This window comes from Paramisgurnus dabryanus, chromosome 24, assembly GCF_030506205.2.
Source record: "Paramisgurnus dabryanus chromosome 24, PD_genome_1.1, whole genome shotgun sequence".
Taxonomy (NCBI): domain Eukaryota; kingdom Metazoa; phylum Chordata; class Actinopteri; order Cypriniformes; family Cobitidae; genus Paramisgurnus; species Paramisgurnus dabryanus.
In genome coordinates this window covers 21920018-21941184 of record NC_133360.1, presented here as the reverse complement: position 1 = coordinate 21941184, position 21167 = coordinate 21920018, and the positions used below count along the sequence as shown (strand labels likewise).

The following is a 21167-nucleotide window of genomic DNA, read 5'->3' as shown; positions in this document are numbered from 1 at the left end:
TCAGTAAATAAATCTTATACAACCTTACTGTAAAATGTCACTGTTTTGTCAGTAGTAAAATTATACTGAAAAGTAAGGCCTTAAATTTAAAAAAAGCATGTGGTTTAAAACACAATACTAATCACATTTCAGTTGAAAGATACATTAAAATGCAAAATTAAATTTCAGCTCTTATTACATTACAAGAGCAACCATCACTCATTTATGATGGCAATTGCCATTACACCACCGCTGTGAAAACAACACATTCTCCATTTGGACCAAATTAAGGCGCCATTAATATTTATTCAAGTTACCATAACAAACCACAAATCTCTTGGTCATTCTTTTCTCATTTGTGTAAGCAATTGTAAATCTGGAAAATTAAAGGGATAGTTTACTGCCAAAAATGAAAATTCTGTTTTAATTTACTCATCCTTATGTTGTTCTAGGCCTCTATTTAGTATGTATTTTTTCTGATGAACAGGAAATAAGACATTTAGATATATGATTATAAGCACACAGCTGGTGGAAACTAGAGATGCATAACGATTAATCGCGATTAATCTATAGAGGGTTTAATCGGACGCACGTGATACACGTCTGGATCCAAACCTTACTTCCGTTTTTTTTTTTCGTTTTTTTAATGGTCTGACAAGTTGCTAAACTGATCCCTTGAACAAATGCCTCGTCGAAAATAACAAATGTTTTGGTTTCCTAGGTAAACTATGTGTTGTTTTTTTGCTTGTCATATAAATAAACTACGTTTAAAGAACTTTGTTGTTATTTATTCTTAGCGGAGTTTACCGGAAGTTACGTGCGGACCGCGACAGCCGCTTGTTTATATTGTTACTGCTGAAACCGTCTATAGAAGAATAAAAGTTTTTGTTTACATTATATATGTGTGTGAACTGTGTATATATAAATATGCACACATGCGTGTATAATTTTAAGAAAAAATATTAATAATTATGTATAATATAAATTGTATACAAATGTATATACACATGTAAACATTTCTTAAAAATATACATGCATGTGTGTGAATTTATCTGTACAAAGTTATTATAAACAGTTCACACACTTATATGATGTAAACAAAAACTTTTATTCTTCTATAAATTAATCACAATTAATCGTTATTCATCCCTGGTAGAAACCATTGACTTACATAGGAAATACAAATCCTATGGAATTTACAGAAACGTTAACTGTGTGCTTACCATCCTTTATCAAAATAATTTTATCATTATTTATCACAATACTTCAGTAGTAAAAAAACATAAAAAATTAGGGTGAGACAGAATTTTACATTTTTGGGTGAACTATCCCTTTAATTTGACATTTTATATAAAAAAAATATAAATATTGTTTTCACCCATATAAATGATTACCAGAAAATGAGCTCACAAAAGTTCTGTATTTAAAGTTTAATAAGTTAACATTAAAAATTAAATCCCCAAGGTTCAAAAATGAATGCGATATAATTCTGGACCCTGACTGTGCTGCTAATGGAAATTACACATTTCACCCTAATAACTAACATTAATGAGCTGATAACAGGAAGCTTTTACTTCCTAATAGTTTGACATGAATATGTATTTCCATCCAAGCAATTAAGGGCTTATTCAGATCACCATTAAAGGACACGGGTCAATGAAATATTAAAAACTAAACAGAGCAAACACAACCTGCCAAAGAGCTCCCTGTGAAGGGAAATGAATAATTGGAAGAACACAGGGGATGGGAAAAAACAACACCATCAGGGGAGGCTCTGGCAAACACTTTCCTTTCATAATCTCCGACATCAACCAATCAGTAGTCGGCAGAGCCCCTCCTCCGAAACTCCACGCCTGTCTGTTTATACAGCACAGAAAGAACGAGAGAGAGAGAGAGAGAGAGAGGGAGTGCACACACTCAAGCGCTATACGACAAAGATACAGAGGAAAAGGGGGAAAGACCCATAAAGAGAGCAAAGGAGAGTCGGATGCTGAGATAGAAAAATTGATGAGCAACTCGGATCTGGAAGAAGGATCAAAGACATCTTCAAAACACCAATTTATCAGTTTCTTCAGATGACACGTGGACAATGAAAGCTTTAAAGCCGCCTGGATGAAAGAAGTTAAGTTACTCTAACCCAGCAAGCGTGTTGCGTGACTTAATCTACACAACATTTAAGGATTTTTTTGTATGGTCTGGTCTGCAACACTGATACAAACAACTGAGTCTTAACCTTATCTTCTGGCTAAAGAAAACAACAGATTGCTTGTTTTGTGAGGACTTCTGCACAGCCGAGCTCATGTGACACACCGTGCGCCTTCTGTTCAACCGAGGGCAAGATTATACTAACTGAACTGGACAGGATGCTGACTTTCTCAAAAAAACATCTTTCAGCCTCCAGCGTCAAGCTAGCTCTTGATATAAAAACCTCTTCTGGCCCCTCCTAAATGTCACAAGTGCAAAACAACACTGACTGATAAAAAGATGTTGTACAGAAGGTTGGGATCTGCCTTAGGGATGGGACACAAACAGCAGCTTTTTTTCTCCTTCAGCTCTCATACCCTCTTCACTTAAGAATGAATTGAAATCTGGGGCAACACTTGGAATCCAAGCACCGTACATGTTGAGAGTTGCAGCGATACAAGGAGAGTTATGAGGCGAGATGTAGGAGTAACTGCTTGCAATGGTAAGTTAAAAGCAACTTTGATGTACTTCAAAGTATAGAATTTCATTGTATAATGTTGTCGGATTGAATTGACAGTAATATGATCTTGCATGCTTTGGGCTAGCCTAACAGGACTGCGTACAGACTGACTGAGCAAGTTACGAGGCAAAAATCTGATGTCTTTTCTTTCTCTCCTTGCTATCTGTCAGATTTTTAATGATAGGAACACGCAATCCAGGCGACAACTCTACCTGTGAAACTCTGGCTGCTCTGTTTAACAACCCAGGCATCTTGACGGCACAATGCTGTGTGCTCAGGGTGTGGCTGCACCCCTAATGCTGAGCTCTTTCCTGCTACAGCTGGTCAGGGCCAATCTCCCTTTTGGATGTTTGATTGCATCCGACATCCTGAGCTGCACAAACCTCGGCATTGAGCATATTCCAGTAGAGTTGCCTGTGATGGTGGCGACCTTGGACTTTAACCACAACAACTTGGAACGACTGGAGGATGGCAGCTTTGCTGGTCTACCCAATCTGGACACCTTACGGTTGGCTCACAATCAACTCAGCAGGCTAAGTCCCGGAACCTTCCGGAATACAAGTAGCATACGGCATCTGGACCTTTCCTCCAATCAGCTGAATGTTATCGAGCAGCATTACTTTCAGGAGTTGGCAGGAATCAAGGAGTTGCTCCTTTACAACAACCGTATAGTAAGGGTAGAAAGCAAAGCCCTGAGCGGTTTGACTAAACTACGTAAGGCGTACCTGAGCCATAACAGGCTGACAGACTTCCCCTTCTTTTCGGTTCAGGAACATTCCCATCTTATAACCTTGGACTTAAGCTCAAACCGTATGCCCAACCTTCCAGTTGAGGACATTTCAAGTCTACAGGAATCAGTACAACAAGGGTTGTTCCTGCACAACAACACTCTTATTTGTGAGTGCTCCATGTATAGTATGTTTAAACATTGGGAGCAGAAGGGTTTCACCTCAGTGACAGACTTTCGAGAGGAGCATACCTGCCTGCTTTACGGTGAGCGGCGTGCTTCGGTGCGCTTTCTGCAACATGTGCGATTCTTTGAGAACTGCACTTTAAAACCACTAGTGGAGACGGAGAATCTAAAGACAGACGTCGGGCATACGTTGCTTTTAAACTGTACAACATCATTAAAGGGAAAGCATATCACCTACTTATGGGTGTCCCCAAATCAGGAATACATTGCTCCCCCTGGTAATAACAACACACTGCGAATGTATGCAAATGGCACCTTAAAAATCTTGGGAGCAAAAAAAGAGGACGCTGGGATGTACTTGTGCATGGCTATAAACCATCAAGAGACACGCAATGAGACTCGAGAAGTGAATGTAACCGTGGTGGAACCCCATCAGGAAGATGAACATTTTAACACCGGCTTCACAACCCTGTTGGGCTGCGTGGTCAGCCTGGTTTTGGTTCTTATGTACCTCTACTTGACACCGTGCCGCTGCTGGTGTCGCAAGCATCCGACCCCAGCGACTCCAAGCCCTGGAAATGAATGCAGCGCCCAATCATCTATCCTGACGCCCACGCCACCCGCCACCACGGAGGGCCCCGGCCGCAAGGTCAGTAACAGCAAGCATGTGGTCTTTCTGGAACCCATCAAGGAGACACAAAATGGGAGGCCGCGGGCAGCACTGGCCCTCGAGCACCCAAAGCTGACAGTATCGCGGAGCGATGCTGACTCAGTCACCTCCGTCTTCTCAGACACCACAATTGTGCCATAGCAGCTGTTAACTGTTATCCCGACGACCTGCTCGATTGAGAGCATGGTTTCTACGACGCGGCAGTACGCAACTGCGCAGCTACTCAGGACAGATCAGGGACAGGCTTCGCAAGCCCAAGGCAGACAACCAAACAGAGTAGGAAAGAAAAGCACATACAATCAGAAAGTTATGGAAACAAAAAGGCAAAAAATGGATCCATGAATAAGCTTTAAGGTTCAACTGAGCCGCAACGGTACAAGAGGAAGGAATTGGTTTGACATGCTGAACAGGGTAAAAAGGTTCCCCTTTAACACTGCTTGCGCCTTGATAGATTTTTTAGCTACGAATGCCTTGTCTAGAGCCTATATCCTACCAAATACTACATAAATCCTTGTTATTAATCTAGAAACAGCATGATGGATATGAAGGAGAATGACAAGTGCATACTGAATTTCTAGTTGTTTACAGATATGACTGACTTCTAGAATGTCGATTGCTGATTTTTTTTAGATGTATGTCCTTTGTACACCCGTGTTTCTCATTAATGTTTTGTTGGTAGTTGCAAACCATTTTGGGACCATACCCGTCTTCTAAGTTCCCAGATTCCATGTGTAAGTGTCGAGCCAGTGAAAGTTGTTTTAAAGACACTGACATTTAGTCGTGCTTTGAACAAATGACACAGAATTCAAATCTCATCTTTATTGAGGTTATAACTTGAATGGAATCGAATCTGTGAAAGTTTTGTTTACATACTGGAGTACTTTTCCTGTTTCCTCGGCATTTCATGTTCTCCTTTGTCCACCCTCCCCTTTCACAAAATTTCCTTCTTTATCAGCTTCTTAATAAATCCTTCTGCTTCGACCCCAGAGGTAAATGTCTGCCTACTTATTGTTAAGTTATACTGAGGCTTAAGTAATTGGTCTGTCTGCCAATGTTTCTGCATTCCTATTTTCAAATACACTGTGCACAAATATTCCCAAATACTCCGACTTTGAAAGGTTTGAATGTGAAAAGCTCCGGGAAGGTAAAGCATGCCAAATGTGTGTGGTCATGAAATAAATATTATGGCTTCTTTGCAATTTTTTGCTCAAATATAGTGCACAAAATATTACAGACAAATAAAGTCACAGCCTGGTCAGGTTAAAACGTAAATAGTTTATTAAAGGGGTTTTGAGGCAAGCTGGTGGACCACTGACTGAAAAGTTGAACATTAGCACGAGCAGGCTGGGAGACAAGTTTAAACCAGCTATATCCAGCAAACCAGCTACTTTCCTATTTCAAATGCTAATCTCTCCATCACTGGATTCTCCGGCTCATTGATTCCTATTAAACAGATGGATGATTCTGTGATGTGCCGTGACCCAGAAATTAAAACATGCAATCGCAAGAAGAATTTAACAATAGTACATTACCCTTGAGCCGAAGCCCATCTCCACCAGAATAACTACATACTAATGATTGTGTTCCATCTGCTTAACGAATTAAAACTGCACTCATGTCACTTAAACCACCATCATCAACATTATCACCATGATCATATCATCATCATCACATTGTACCATGATTAAATCATATCTGCATAAACCTAAAAAAATCGTGCGCACACTGTGCGTATTCTCCTGTCCTTTCTGAATGTTCCCTATCTGTTCGCATGCTGTGAGCCTGGTGAGATCTTGTGTAAAAGCCAAGCCAGACTGTGCAAAATCAACGCCCTTTAATGTCAGACTGCATGATGCACATCTTTCGAATTCTGTCATGTTTGACAGAGATGACTTGGAGATTGATCATGACACGTTCTGACATACAGTACGGGTTGGCATGAACATTTTGAAAGGGTAATGCACAAATGCAAACTTCAATGTTAGGAGTGTTTCACCTGAAAAATGCACTGCAAAAAAATGACTTTCTTACTTAGTATTTTTGTCTTGTTTTCAATAGAAATATCAAAAAATTCTTAAATTAAGATGCTTTTTCTTGATGAGCAAAATGACCCAAGTAAATAAGTCTAGTTTTAAGACAAATAATATACAATTTAAGTGAAATTGTCCTAAAAACAAGCAAAATTATCTCCCAATAGGGTGAGAAAAAAAATTGTGAAATAAGATTTCTTTTTTCTTAAACACTTAATTCAAGTAAAATTTTCTCACCCCATTGGCAGATATTTTTGCTTGTTTTAAGCACAAATTCACTTAAATTGTATATTTTTTGTCTAAAAACTAGTATTATTTTCTCTGGTCATTTTTCTCATCAAGAAAATATGTCTTGATTTAAGAATTTTTAGATATTTCTACTGAAAACAAGACAAAAATACTAAGTAAGAAAGTCATTTTTTGCAGTGTGAAAAGAGAAGGGGCTTGGTTTTCAAAGTAATTTTGACAAAGAGTCGTCATAGTTGCAGGGAGGACTACAACGCAAAAAAAACTTTAATTTGAGCCAATGAGATGATTTCGCCCTTCAACAATGTTCCCAAAATTTGTCTCTGAACAATACAAATATTTTAGTTTCTCTTTATTGGTGCGTATTATACTGTAGGTTATGTACTACAATTGAGCTAATACACTGCAAAAAATGACTTTCAAGAAAATTTTTACTTAGTATTTTTGTCTTGTTTTCAGTAAAAATATCTAACAATTCTAAAATTAAGATCTATTTTCTTGATGAGCAAAACGACCCAAGAAAATAAGTCTAGTTTTTAGACCTAAAATATTAAATTTAAGTGATTTTGTACATAAAACAAGCAAAAAAATTGCCAATGGGGTAAGCAAATGTTTCCTGAATTTAGTGTTTAAGAAAAATTTTCAAGTTTTTTTGCTTACCCCATTGGCAGATTTTTTTTTTGGCATGTTTTATGCACAAAATCACTTAAATTTGATATTTTAAGTCTAAAAACTAGATTTCTTGGGTCATTTTACTCATCAAGAAAAAGCATCTTAATTTAAGAATTTTTTGATATTTTTACTGAAAGCAAAATACTAAGTAAGAAAGTCATTTTTTGCAGTGTAGAGTACATTCAATCGTTTTCACAGTCCTGAATGCATGTTTTGCATGTGGAGCCATGTATGTGTTGTTTAGTGTGTAAAGGGGACTCTGTGGAGTGCAGTTGCTGGCTCTGAGCTGCATGTGGTCCACCTCATTGGTGTATTATTTATCATTATGGATCAATACTGTCACACGGCAATATGTCAAAACGCACAAAAAACTGGGGAAACCTCATTCGAGCGACACACTAATTAAAACCCAAGGTTTGTGTGTCAGAGGACCTTATCAAACATGTACTGACTTGCGTGTGCGTGTGTTATAAACATGTCGTCGTTTAATTAATCAACTATATGTCGTCGTTTAATTAATCAACTATCAGATTACACTGCAAAAAATTATTTTTGTCTTGTTTTTAGTAAAAATATTTAAAAAAAATTAAATTAAGATGCTTTTTCTTTATGAGCAAAACGACCCAATAAAATAAGTCTAATTTTGAGACCAAAAATGTCAAATTTAAGTAATTTTGTGCATAAAACAAGCTAAAAAAACTGCCAAGGGGGTAGGCGAATTTTTCTTGAATTTAGTGTTTAAGAAAAAAAAATTCTTTGTTTACCCCATTGGTAGATTATTTTGCTTGTTTAATGCACAAAATCACTAAAATTTGATATTTTTGGTCTAAAAACTAGACTTAATTTCTTGGGTCATTTTGCTCAAGAAAAAGCACCTTAATTTAAGAATTTTTAGATATTTTTACTGAAAACAGGACAAAAATACTAAGAATTTTTTTTCTTGAAAATCATTTTTTCCTTGACGAGCAAAAAAGAAGTCAATTTATGGCAATTACTGCTTAAATCGAGCAAAAATATCTGACAATGGGGTGAGAAAAAAATCTTGAAATTAGATTAATTTTTTCTTAAACACTAACTTCAAGCAACATTTTCACCCCATTGGTTATATTTTGCTCGTTTTAAGCACAAATTCACTTAAATTGTATATTTTTTTCTAAAAACTATCTTATTTTCTTAGGTCATTTTTCTTATCGAGAACAAACATTTTTATTTAAGACAAGACAAAATACCAAGTTTTTGCAGTTATATTACAGTTATATTATATACCTGTAACCTATATACTTCAATTTGGTGAAGTACTTGATGTACACAAACATAAAAAATACAAGAACATTACTCATAATAAAAAGTCTTTACTTTTTGTTTGGGACAGGGCCCGTGCTGTATTTTCAAATCACCTACCGTTCTCATTTTAATGGACTTTAATGGACACTTAACTCAACACTTAACAGTTTTTTTTCAACGAAGTTTCAAAGGACTCTAAACGATCCCAAACGAGGCATAAGGGTCTTATCTAGCGAAACGATTGACATTTTTGACAATAAAAATAACAAATATACACTTTTAAACCACAACTTCTCGTCTTTCATTTGTTATATTGTTTATGTATTTAAAGAAGAACATTTTCTGGAAGCCATTAAACTTTTGTGAAAATCATGAAAAATACTGGCGCTGGCTGGCAACATTTAAAAAAAAAAAACGCTGGCAGGGAAAGAGTTAACATCGGTATCGACCATAAAAAACAACAATTTGGTTTTGCACGTCAATTTAACCTTCTATTTTAATTTTTGGCTTGTGAAAAGTTGACATAACTTATATAATCAAGTTGAAATTGTTTAACTTCATTTTAAAGTTAAAGTAATATAAAAATATACTGTATGTCGATTTGACAAAAATTTTCCATATTTTTACAGTGTACGCAAACGTGAATCTTTGATAACGGTGATGTCACGGTGACTATGTGCGATTACAATCAAAACATCAGTGGTGGCCTTCAGGACTGCTTTGTGAACACTGAGGGGAAAAACAAGCTACTGATTTTATTAACGCTTCTCCAACCATAATTTACAAAATTTTGGCATTTTATAGTCCTGGGTCACTAATAAACCTACATCAACGTCCGTCTAAACAAAACTGCACAATGCTTTAACCATCTTGGTTGGTTAATATTTATTTCTCTGTAGAAGAATTATGTGCGCAGGCATGTAGCGTTTCTTTTCAAGGTAACATCGCCATCTACTGGCTTGGCACACGTAATTCAGCGTATTTAGTCATCTTCGCGGATATTTTTGTCAGCGCTGTCGTATATACGTGAAAGTTTGCATTAATGCACATGGAAATTTTCAGTTTTTCTTTGCCTGAGAGAGACAAAGTCTTTGTTACAACCATGAGCATTTTGTTTTCAATGCACACATACAGTAAACAAGGACGTGTGTTTGCATTGCAGGTGAATGTAATAAAAACAGAGTGAAATCTGATAATCATAATATCTGCTCAGCTTTAGATCTACAAGATCTTTCTTCCTTGTGCTTTATACCGATCTGTGTAGGAAGACCAATACAGGCTTTTGTTTAAGCCACATGCTGTGCGATTCTGAAATATTTTCTCTTAACCACTTCTGTAAAACAGATGGAGCTTAATGTCAACATGAAATCAAAATTTATCTTTTTGTAATCTTTAATAAAAATGTGACTTTCCGTTGGCGTCATTTGGGCCGTGAGGGTCACTGGATATTGTTTATCATGTATTAAGTCATTGTTTAATAAACTCCCAACAGACTATATTCTGGTATTTAACTCCCACTTTTCACGATACAGAAAATGCCAAATCACGTTTTATTTACATTTTAATCACTGTTGGCATATCAGACTACAATAGCCCTTAGGCTTATTCACAGTAAACCTAAATGTTTGGCACAAAAATAGGTTATTTTTAAGCATTTTGCTTATATTGGACAGGGTAGTGAAGTACAGTAAGTGCCAAAGGAACAGAGAGAAACAGGGATTTGTACTTAAGCTATGGCTATAGATTTTGAAATATTATTATATGTTTTTATTGTGATACAGTTATATAATCTGGCTGATTCTGAACAATTTTAAGCTATCTTGATGTTTTCTTAATATTTAAAGAGGGCTCATGTACAGCCAACAGGTTGTATTGCAGAATAAACTCCAACAGGGTGATCCGGATAGCGAAGCGGTTTCACATTTTTTATGTGATCACCCGGTTGTCTATAGGCTACCCTTGTTTAAACATTTAGAAGACATTATCTCACTTACTTGACACATTTGTAAAGTACTATACATTTCACTGATTGGTTAATCATTTGTAAATATAATCTCATATGCTATTAATTAAACATACTTTATTTAATTTGTTTGTAAAAAGTAAACACTGCAAAAAATGACTTACTTTCTTAGTATTTTGGTCTTGTTTTCAGTAAAAATATCAAAAATTCTTAAATTAAGATTTATTTTCTTGATGAGCAAAATGACCTAGGAAAATAAGTCTAGTTTTTAGACAAAAAATACTTTAAGTAAATGAATGCTTAAAACAAGCAAAAAAATCTGCCAATGGAATAAGAAAAATTTCCTTGAAATAAGTTTACTTTTTTCATAAACACTTAATTCAAGAAAAAATTTCTTATTCATTGGCGGATTTTTTTGCTTGTTTTAAGCACTAATTCACTTAAATTTTATATTTTTTGTCTAAAAACAAGACTTATTTACCTAGGTCATTTTGCTCATCAAGAAAATACATCTTAATTAAAGAATTTTTTGATATTTTAACTGAAAACAAGACAAAAATACTAAGTAAGAAAGTCATTTTTTGCAGTGAAGTGCACCTGCACAGCAAAAAATTATTTAAGAAAAAAAAAACAGTTTTTACTTGTTTTCAGTAAAAATATCAAAAAAAATCTTAAATTAAGATTTTTTTTCTTGTTGATCAAAACGACCCAAGTAAACAAATGTGGTAAGCAATTTCTTTTTTAAAATTAATTGAATTTATTGTTTAACTCTTTCCCCGCCATTGACGAGATATCTCGTCAATTAAGAGAAAACGCTTCCCCGCCAATGACGAGATTTTCCGTCTTTCCGCAATACCGCTTTTATCCACCAGGTGGCGCCCTTCCGCAACTTTTTAAAACCGGAAGTATTGCCCTATGGCAAGCAGCTGCATGTCCGTGTCTGTTTTAAAGATCGCGCTGAATGGGATCTCTATGAAAAGTCCGTCATAAAAATGGAATTATATCTGCTTTTTGCTCAAAATATGGTGTTTTTGCAAAAACCTACCCATATTCAAATGCTGATTGCAAAAGAACCACTAAAGGTAGGATGAAACGGTTTTTTTTGTTTGAAAGCAGAGGGTCTGTTCTTTCATTTGGTATATTGTATGTTTATATATTTAAAGAAGAACATTTTCTGGAAGGCATTAAACTTTGGTGAAAATCATGAAAAACGCTGGCGCTGGCTGGCAACTTTTTTTTAAAACGCTGGCGGTGAAAGAGTTAAGAAAAATGTTCAAGATTTTTTTGCTTACCCCATTGGCAGATTTTTTTGCTTGTTTTATGCACAAAAGCACTTAAATTTGATATTTTTGGTCTAAAAACTAGACTTATTTTCTTGGGTCTTTTTGCTCATCAAAAAAAGCATCTTAATTTAAGAAATTTTAGATATTTTTACTATAAAAAAGACAAAAATACTAAGATTTTTTTTTTCTTTAAAATCATTTTTTGCAGTGTGGGTGGTTTTGCTCATCAAGTAAAGCATCTTAATTTAAGAATTTTTAGATGTTTTTACTGAAAACAAGACAAAAATACTAAGTAAGAAAGTCATTTTTTGCAGTGAAGTGCACCTGCACAGCAAAAAATGATTTAAGAAAAAAAATCTTAGTATTTTTGTCTTGTTTTCAGTAAAAATATCTAAAAAAATTTTAAATTAAGATTTTTTTTCTTGTTGATCAAAACAACCCAAGTAAGCAAATGTGGTAAGCAATTTTATTTAAAAATGAATTGAATTTAGTGTTTAAGAAAAATGTTCAAGATTTTTTTTTTATTTAGTGTTTAAGAAAATGTTCAACATTTTTTATTTAGTGTTTAAGAAAAATGTTCAACATTTTTTATTTAGTGTTTAAGAAAAATGTTCAAGATTTTTTTGCTTACCCCATTGGCAGATTTTTTTGCTTGTTTTATGCACAAAATCACTTACATTTGATATTTTTGGTCTAAAAACTAGACATATTTTCTTGGGTCGTTTTGCTCATCAAAAAAGCATCTTAATTTAAGAAATTTTAGATATTTTTACTATAAAAAATTCAAAAATACTAAGAATTTTTTTCTTGAAAATAATTTTTTTGCAGTGTGTAAAATAACTTGAAGCTCCGTTATTAGTTCCAGGTGGCTGTTATGCGGGAATAACAAACTTCGGAATTTCATCACTGACCAATCAGCATCAAGTATTTTGAAGCAGTGTTCAAAATGACAATACTTTGGCATCGATGTAAAAAAGTTTTTGTATGTTTCATACTTATGTTTCATTTAATCACATTAGATTAGGTGTGAACAGACAATATACGATTCAGTGCAGTATTGCCTTAAGCAGGGCTAGCATAAAAATTAAGAGACACTCTGCTTTAGTCTCCCATAATGCAAACACAATCACATCAGTTTGGCTTTCTGCAAGATTTCTATCATTAGAGCTCAGCAGGAGAAACCAACATTGTTGCCCAACAGACTGTGAAGATATAAATGAGGAATGTGTAATTCATTAGTTTGACTCTATTCCCAAACACTTTGCGAGGACCTGAACGCATTAAAAAAATAAATGAATAAAGTTTCCATTAAAACACTTCAGAAAATGGCTTCATTATAACAAGAAAGTTTTAGTTAAGAAAACTACAAATTTATTCATGCAAAATGTCTACATTTGTCTTATTTATAGTGTATTGTATAAATGAACACGACAAGCCAAATCAAGTTCAAAAAGGTCCCGAAGTCATTCCACATCACTGAATTCATTGAATTACATAAATACAGGAGCAGCATAGAGCGGACTCTCACGGCTGTAGACTATGAAAAAAGTGTGACTTATAGTCTAAAAACAACATTTTATTTTTTTCCACCATGCTTACTGGTGTAACTACTCATGTACTGTAACAGTCTTTAAATAGGGAAAACATGGAAGTGTTTGGCGGCTTCTAACTTCATTCCTGTTTGGATCCTAAGGAATGAATAGGGCAAGGCTAAATGCTAACACTTTTACGACGTGCTGTTCAAAGATTAAGTGCACACATTGACAAAAGATAGGGATGTATTAAATTCATCTAAGTTGAGGTAAGAACATAGTACAATTTTGAAAAACAGTGGTGTTTTCCTTTAACTTAAAAAAAAATCAGTATGCTGATATGACAAAATTGCTGCATATTTTTGAAAGTGTAGGTGTGATCTGTTGTCATTTCATTAGCAGAATGTCCCCGACTAATAAAAAATCTTTAAAAAAACGTTATTGAAACTGAAAAGCATTATGAAAACCCTATTTACATGTAGTACAACAGAATATTACAGATTAATATTGAGTCAATGATGGTCTTTTGAAATCTAAAATTAACTTATCATTTTATAACAGTGAGCTGTAAATGCATTATGGATTGTTGCCCAAACACTGTCCAACTTTTCAATGCTTTAACATCACAGACAGTATGCTAAAATATTTAAAGCAGACAGACTCCCTCTCTCTCTCTCTTTACAGTAAAAGTCTGGTACCCCTCATTAATAATGTATAACTTCTCTGACTTCAGCTTAGAAACCCTTCAATTCAAAACCTATACATCAAAAATAAGTCTTTGTATTATTGGTATAATCTAGTACTTCTCTGATATTTTGACAAAATTATTTCATGCATCAGTTACGCAGAATTAGGACATTGGCTTAGATTTATTCCAGGCCAAGAAAGTGTACGGTTTAAGGGAATGGGTTATGGGATCTTTGCAGGTCAACCTTCTTATATGCAAGTTATACACACACATTCACACACACCGTGAGATACATTATCGAAACTGACACAATGCCAACAAAATAACTTCTCTGTAGAGGAAAAAAATCTTGGCCATGAACCGAACCGACCAGCAGACATCCAGCAAATGATGTAGCCAAATTATAAACAGATACATTCCACTTAATAATATATAGTCAGTTAAATTAAGTATTTAAAGGAAAACACCACTGTTTTTTTATATTTTACTATGTTCTTACCTCAACTTAGACAAATTAATTCATACCTTTCTTTTTTCAATGCGTGCACTTAATCTTTGTACAGCTCATTGTGAATGTGTTAGCATTTAGCCTAGCCCCATTCATTCCTTAGGATCCAAACAGGGATGAATTTAGAAGTCACCAAACACTTCCATATTTTCCCTATTTAAAGACTGTTACATGAGTACTGTAGTTACACAAGTAAGTATGGTGGTACAAAATAAAACGTGGCGATTTTTTAAGCTGATAAAAAATAAGAACTATAATGTATGGCGGAAGAGCACTTAGTTTGCGGCACTTCGACCTCGGGCGCAGTAATTTTGACGGAAGTTACTGGGCACCAAGGTCGAAGTGCCGCAAACTAAGTGCTCTTCCGCCATACAATATAGTTCTCATTTTTTATCCGCTTACAAAATCGTCCACGTTTTATTTTGTACCACCATACTTACTCGTGTAACTAATCATGTAACAGTCTTTAAATAGGGAAAACATGAAAGTGTTTGGTGACTTCTAAATTCATCCCTGTTTGGATCCTAAGGAATGAATGGGGCTAGGCTAAATGCTAACACATTCACGACGTGCTGTACAAAGATTAAGTGCATGCATTGAAAAAAAAAAGGTATGTATTAATTTATCTAAGTTGAGGTAAGAACATAGTAAAATATTAAAAAACAGTGGTGTTTTCCTTTAATAAAATACATTTAGGCCTTATTCACAAATTATGAGAAGTTTAGACAACTTAATTATTACCGTAAGTCAATTCAATCTACTTGATAAATTGGCATAACTCAGAAAAACAAGTAGAAATTGTTTAACTTAATTTGTTAAGTAAAACTAAAGTCAAATATTTTTTTCAATGCACTTTCAAAGACACACATACAGTAGATTACCACCGGTTGATATCATTATCCAAAGCAATCCCCTATTAGTAATACCCATCTGTTTGTAAGCATATCCCTTTTCACTCTCTAAACCTTACAGGACGTTTAGATGTAAACCCAGAGTCCGCTTAAGTTAATTAGCAGGCATTGTTAATGAGATCTCCGAGCTGACATTTAGCCGCCCCGCTGGTATTTGATGACGCCGTCCAGGGCAAACTTACAATGACTTACTGCTATAAGTGCCACGAGGGGCAGGCAACCAATTAAATCTGAAGTAACGTTCAAAGGCCATTACCATATTAGTACAGCTATTACACAGATTGAAAATAAATCAAAGGAGAAACAAACATTTAGATGTTTCCCGACAACTGTTGCCTTTTCGAAGATGTATGATGCTAACGGATGTATAGATTACAGAGGCAGGCGAAACTGATTTGTTGCTTTGAAAAATGCATATGTGTGCTGCCAACTGAGAAACATTTCAGAATGATGTCTGCATGCATCACTATTTTAAACTCTTTAAGTATTTAAAACTGTACCCTTAAGGGAAAAACAGAATAGGAATTTATATCTCAGTTATATTTCAAAGATGTTCAATAAAACGATAAAGCAGAGAAACTAAAACTGAACTTATAGCACACAAAAATAATGTATACTGTATGTATAAGGATACCTTCTCTGCTTTTTGCATTGTATACTATGAATGATTAATAATAAAAAGAGGGTAAACCCATGTCCACCTGCCCTTAGCAACAGCTGGACACCGCATTCAGCCCCATGGATGTTTAACATTGAACAAAGCAAACATCTAAATGTGTTGACTCAACAGTAATGTCAACTAAAGCATGATGAAGCTCATAATATTGGTCAACAGTAATGAACAATACTTGAAATCTCACAGAACTAGTAATAGTCATAAATCTACTATCACCATATCCAAATTGAATCAAAAGCTATAGGCAAATTGAAAATACATTTTTAGCACTTCAATCACCACAGGTGTCCATACATCACAACAAAGTAATGTTCTTACAGCGTAGATGTGTCTGTAAAGTGCAACTGAGGTGAGGTGGGGATGTTAGGAAATGGTTAAATGTTTTTTTATGATCTAAAATGGATAAAATATCATAACATGCTTCTCAAGTTAAATTGTACTGATCTGGGATGTGCTTAGATTTGATCATATTTGGATTATCAAGAAAATAATGAATAAAATTGTTCCACTTGCACATCCATGTTTCGATTCAGCTTTTGAAATCGCACACTGCGCGTCACGATTTAAAGGATGATTATCTTGTCGCCGTTCCAGACGAGTGAGCAAGACTCGTCGTTTGGACTTCCTGCCAAAGCGAGTCAGATGGGCACAAATACACACATGCAAATGAATGACAGAGCAACAGGGTTGTGATGCTTTGTGTTAAAATGTTCTTGGTATGACAGACACCAAAGTAATAAAGCTCAAATGTGCCACCTATGGTTTGAGAGAATTCATATAAGTAAAAATATAAGTCATTATCTCATCATAACATATGTTAAATCGCTTTATTGTTTCCAAATTTTTGTAAGTCTCTTTGGATTAGAGGTCTACACGGGTCCAAAAATTCCTACCTGAACCCGATCAGACCCGCAAATGTGCTACACTGAACCGACACGGACCTGTCTGTTGTTTTGAAAGCTGGACCCGGACCCGACCCGTCTATTATTTAAAAGCTGGACCCGGATCCGACGAAGACCCGTCTATTATTTAAAATCTGGACCCGAACCCGTCCGGGAAGACACAGACCCGACCGGCAAATATTCTTAGCTAAATGTTATTAATAAGTCAATAAACAAGTAGCGAAAATTAAACTTTTTGTCTTACCCATAGAAGTTAGTCCCTCCTTGTACCTGTCTGTGTGATGCACAATCCTTTTTTCCAAGAAAGTTCCATCCATGTTATTCCTCTCTTGACGATTGAAATGTTTAATGCTTATTCCAGCTTTTAAAGTCCACTTTACAGTCATGGTGATTAATAACGCAGTTTTACATCGGGTCAACTTGTTTAATAATGTTTGCCCATTTGAATTATAATAACAGCAAGACGGTCAATTTATAATATTATTATAAAAATAAGAGAAGTCAGTTCAAAATGCGCGGTACGGCGGAATAGGTCCTGCCTTCTAAATAAAAGAGCCAATTGTCAAAGGTAAAGTCATTGCGTCTCACTGCAGAAGCTCCTGACTGGTAGCCAGAGACACATTAAAAGAGCACATGCGCGTTAGCTGCCTGGTTGGAGCAACCAAATATAAACTGTTAAAAACATCTAAGTTTTTGTTGCTGATTTTGAAATATTTTATTTAAATGTGAGTGTGTGTTCTCCGAGTCCGATTGACCTCGGGTATTACCCACAATGTTAAACAGACCTGGGACCCGAAGTAATAGATTGAGACCCGACCCGGACCCGGCTGATCATTTAAAATATAGACCCGAACCCGTACGGGTCCCGGGTCGGGTCCCGGGTCTTCCGTGTACACCTCTACTTTGGATACATGCGTCTGCTAAATGCCTAAATGTAAACACACCTTTATGGTGCTCCAAAGAGTCTTGATTTTCTTCCAAAAAAAAGGTTAAAATCGTGCAAAACGTCCAAGTTGCTCTTTTACGTACAATGCTATTAAGTTCGAAACTTTTTTCCTGTGTGTCTCATCAACATCCCATAGTCCACCCATAGTCCATGACCTTCAAGTCCAAAAAATGCGGACGCGACTAAGATGGCGGCGCTACCGGAAGGATTTTTTTTTTGTAAATAAAGTTTTAAATATGGATATTTCTACAACAACACCGCGCGTATTACCCTCAGAAGACCTTTGTTTATCGTCCTGGAGCCGTTTGGATTTAATTTGTGTAGGATGGACGCACATTTTTGGACTTGAAGGTCATGGACTATGGGTGGACCCCGTAACATTACATGTAATCAACAGAAAGATCTAAAACATTTTCTAAAATATCCGAAAATGTGTTTGTCTGAAAAACGATGGACATATGCAACTCGGACAGCTTGGGGATGAGTAAATCATGGGTTTAATATCATTTTTGGCCGAACTATCCCTTTAAAGACCACCTATTGTCTGATTCACGTTTTTAAATTTCCTTTGGTGTGTACATGTTAATGATATGCAAAAGGTACAAATCCCAAAGTAAACGATGACGCGAGTTATCGCTTCCAACGTAAATCTCTTTTCTTGGACTACAACTTACAGACGGATTACAGTTAACAGTTTACGTCCTGGGATTGGTGATCAAGAGAAGAGCGAAATTATCATAGTTCCTCCCGCTTCGGACTCACAGCCCGTAAGTTAACTCCTGTTAGCAACCGAATCTTTCAAACATGGTAAGGAGCGTCACGCTTCCGGGTGACGTCAGAGGTAATCAGGCCGATCACAACGTACAGATTAGCTGGCCAATCAGGGGCACAGAGCTTTTTAAATCTGTGTGTTTCAGAGAGTGAAATCTGGAGCTACAAAAATGTACGGTATGTGAAAAATAATGTTTTTTTAGCATAAACCATGCGAACACATTGTATTATAACAAATATAACAGTTGGATGAAGATTGAGAAAATCCCGATTAGATTGTTTTGGCTCAACTCTCTCTATTTCTTCCTCTCTTTCTAATTTCCTCAGAAGATGTATCAATCCAAACCAGCAGTCACTCAGCAGCAAGCCTCTGACATATGGACCACTCAAGCATCGCCATAATAATCTCTGAGGATACAACTACAAATACGTCTCGGGCCGTGACCTTCACCGCGGTTCCTGTAAATGTCTCCAGGCATCAAATCTCTGGACTCACAAATGAAAACTCTGCCTATGCACTGTGTATCAGCAGGGAAGAAACAAATATGCCGACAAACCCTATGAAACAATGATGATGTTGTAAAAAATGTTTGTGAATGTCACGTGTATCTTTGTTTATTCCCTGTCTAAAGCTATAAGGAATGAAATAATGTAGAGTAGATGACATTATGAGTCCCTCCTTCTGCCTAAAGTGTGAACTTGTATTCTGAATGGGAATGTGAGATAAATCTGTAATACTGCATCGTGGGAATGTGAAAAATGATGGAGGCACTAAACAAAATCAACCCACTTCCTGCTGCATAGCAGATGTGTATGACTTATTTATATTTATGAATTTGATGATTCGTCTATAGTTGTCTTGGTGCTAAATTTATTTAGGATTTTCTATATAATCTATATCTCCCCTTTAAAGCGACACTCCACGTTTTTTGAAAATATGCTCATTTTCCAGCTCCCCTAAACTTTTGAGTTAAACTTTTGATTTTTACCATTTTGGAATCCATTCAGCTGATCTTCCGGTCTGGCTGTATCAGTTTTAGCATAGCTTAGCATAACTCATTGAATCGGATTAGACCATTAGCATTGTGCTAAAAAAAACCAAAGAGTTTCAATATTTTTCCTATTTTAAAGTTGACTCTTCTGTAGTTACATCGTGTACTAAGACCAACAGAAAATTAAAAGTTGTGAGTTTCTAGGCAGATATGGCTAGGCACTATACTCTCATTCCGGCGTAATAATCAAGGACTTTGCTGCCGTAACATGGCTGCAGCAAGCGCAATAATATTACACAGTGCATGAAAATTGTCCCCTGCTATAAAAAGTAAGTTGTGCAACTTTAAAATTTCCTTCAGTCTTAGCACACGATGTAACTACAGGAGAGTCAAGTTTTAAATAGGAAAGATATCGAAACTCTTTGGTTATTTTTTGGTGCAATGCTAATGGTCTAATCAGATTCAATGGATTGTGCTAAGCTATGCTAAAAGTGGTACCGCCAGACCCGGAGATCAGCTGAATGGATTCAAAAACGGTAAAAATCAAATGTTTAACTCTAGGGGAGCTGAAAAATGAGCATCTTTTTTTAAAAAAGTGGAGTGTGCCTTTAACAGAATAAATTGAAATCTGGCATGTATCAAAATTTCATTGCGTGAGGTTTGGACATTATACTTAAAATATAAATAATGAATTGACTCCAGGCACATGCACACACAGACATCAAACAGAGCTTGAGCACCTGCCCTTTATCTTCCTCAAAAGAAAGTGCCCTTTGTTCTATGGGTGTGTATGAGACTGCATGCGGCGCTGTGCAGACCAATTGGCCTGTGACATCAAAGTACCACGAGAAACGGCAAAAGTACCATTCAAAGCTTAAGAAGCTTAAGCCCCGCCCCCCAACATTTCTGTGCATGTCCCTGATTTGCTCAAATCTACCACATGATTACACAAAACATTGTTTCAAAAATCTAATTGTTTTTCTATTTCCTGTTACGAGGGTCCTAAAGCATGAAGATGATATTATTGTATATTACATAATATTTAATATTCAAGTGGACTGGGATCCACTAAAACTCACAGTGGGAACGGAAACCCCATCACAGGTAAAGTGAAGTGAAACCCAATTTCAAAGCCAAACCTAGCCAAACAGAAATAGGTTATTTTTCACTTTTTTTCACATTTTGTCTAATTAAAGGGGGTCACTGTACTGTTAAGGCCTTTATAGAGAGTTAGGTATAAAACCTGACAAAATTCTTAGATAAAAATAAATCTATATAGAAGAATCTGCACGTATTGGAGCCCTAATAGTCACAAGAAGGGTTGATGAGACTGCAGATGTGTCGATTCACACAATCACCCAATACTGGAAAAAAGGTGCCACAGTGAGAAGAATCAATGGTGACGAATTGTCAATGCAATACAGATCAATTTAAAAGAAACACCATCTATTTAAAACTGCAGCATAAACAAAGAGTGTTGATCAAAATCTCTGTACC

General features: G+C 35.8%; 2 protein-coding genes across 5 annotated transcripts in view; one reads left to right on the top strand and one right to left on the bottom strand.

Annotated features, from left to right (window-relative positions):
- Positions 1-21167, bottom strand: part of rnf123 (ring finger protein 123) — a 197045-nt gene that overhangs the window by 63283 nt on the left and 112595 nt on the right. The window lies entirely within an intron of this gene.
- Positions 1893-19521, top strand: amigo3 (adhesion molecule with Ig-like domain 3). 3 transcript variants are annotated; one of them, XR_010529303.1, is made up of 3 exons: positions 1893-2665; positions 2854-4677; positions 19006-19520. XR_010529303.1 is itself a non-coding variant. In XM_065259463.2 (3 exons), the coding sequence occupies exons 2-3, from the start codon at positions 2947-2949 to the stop codon at positions 19078-19080; spliced, it is 1374 nt and encodes a 457-aa protein (XP_065115535.1). In that variant the 5' UTR covers positions 1893-2665; positions 2854-2946; the 3' UTR covers positions 19081-19521. The 3 variants fall into 3 exon arrangements, 2 of the variants coding, with proteins under 2 accessions (XP_065115535.1, XP_065115534.1); XM_065259463.2 differs by having other exon boundaries at positions 2854-4245; positions 19006-19521; XM_065259462.2 differs by lacking the exon at positions 19006-19520 and having other exon boundaries at positions 2854-6417.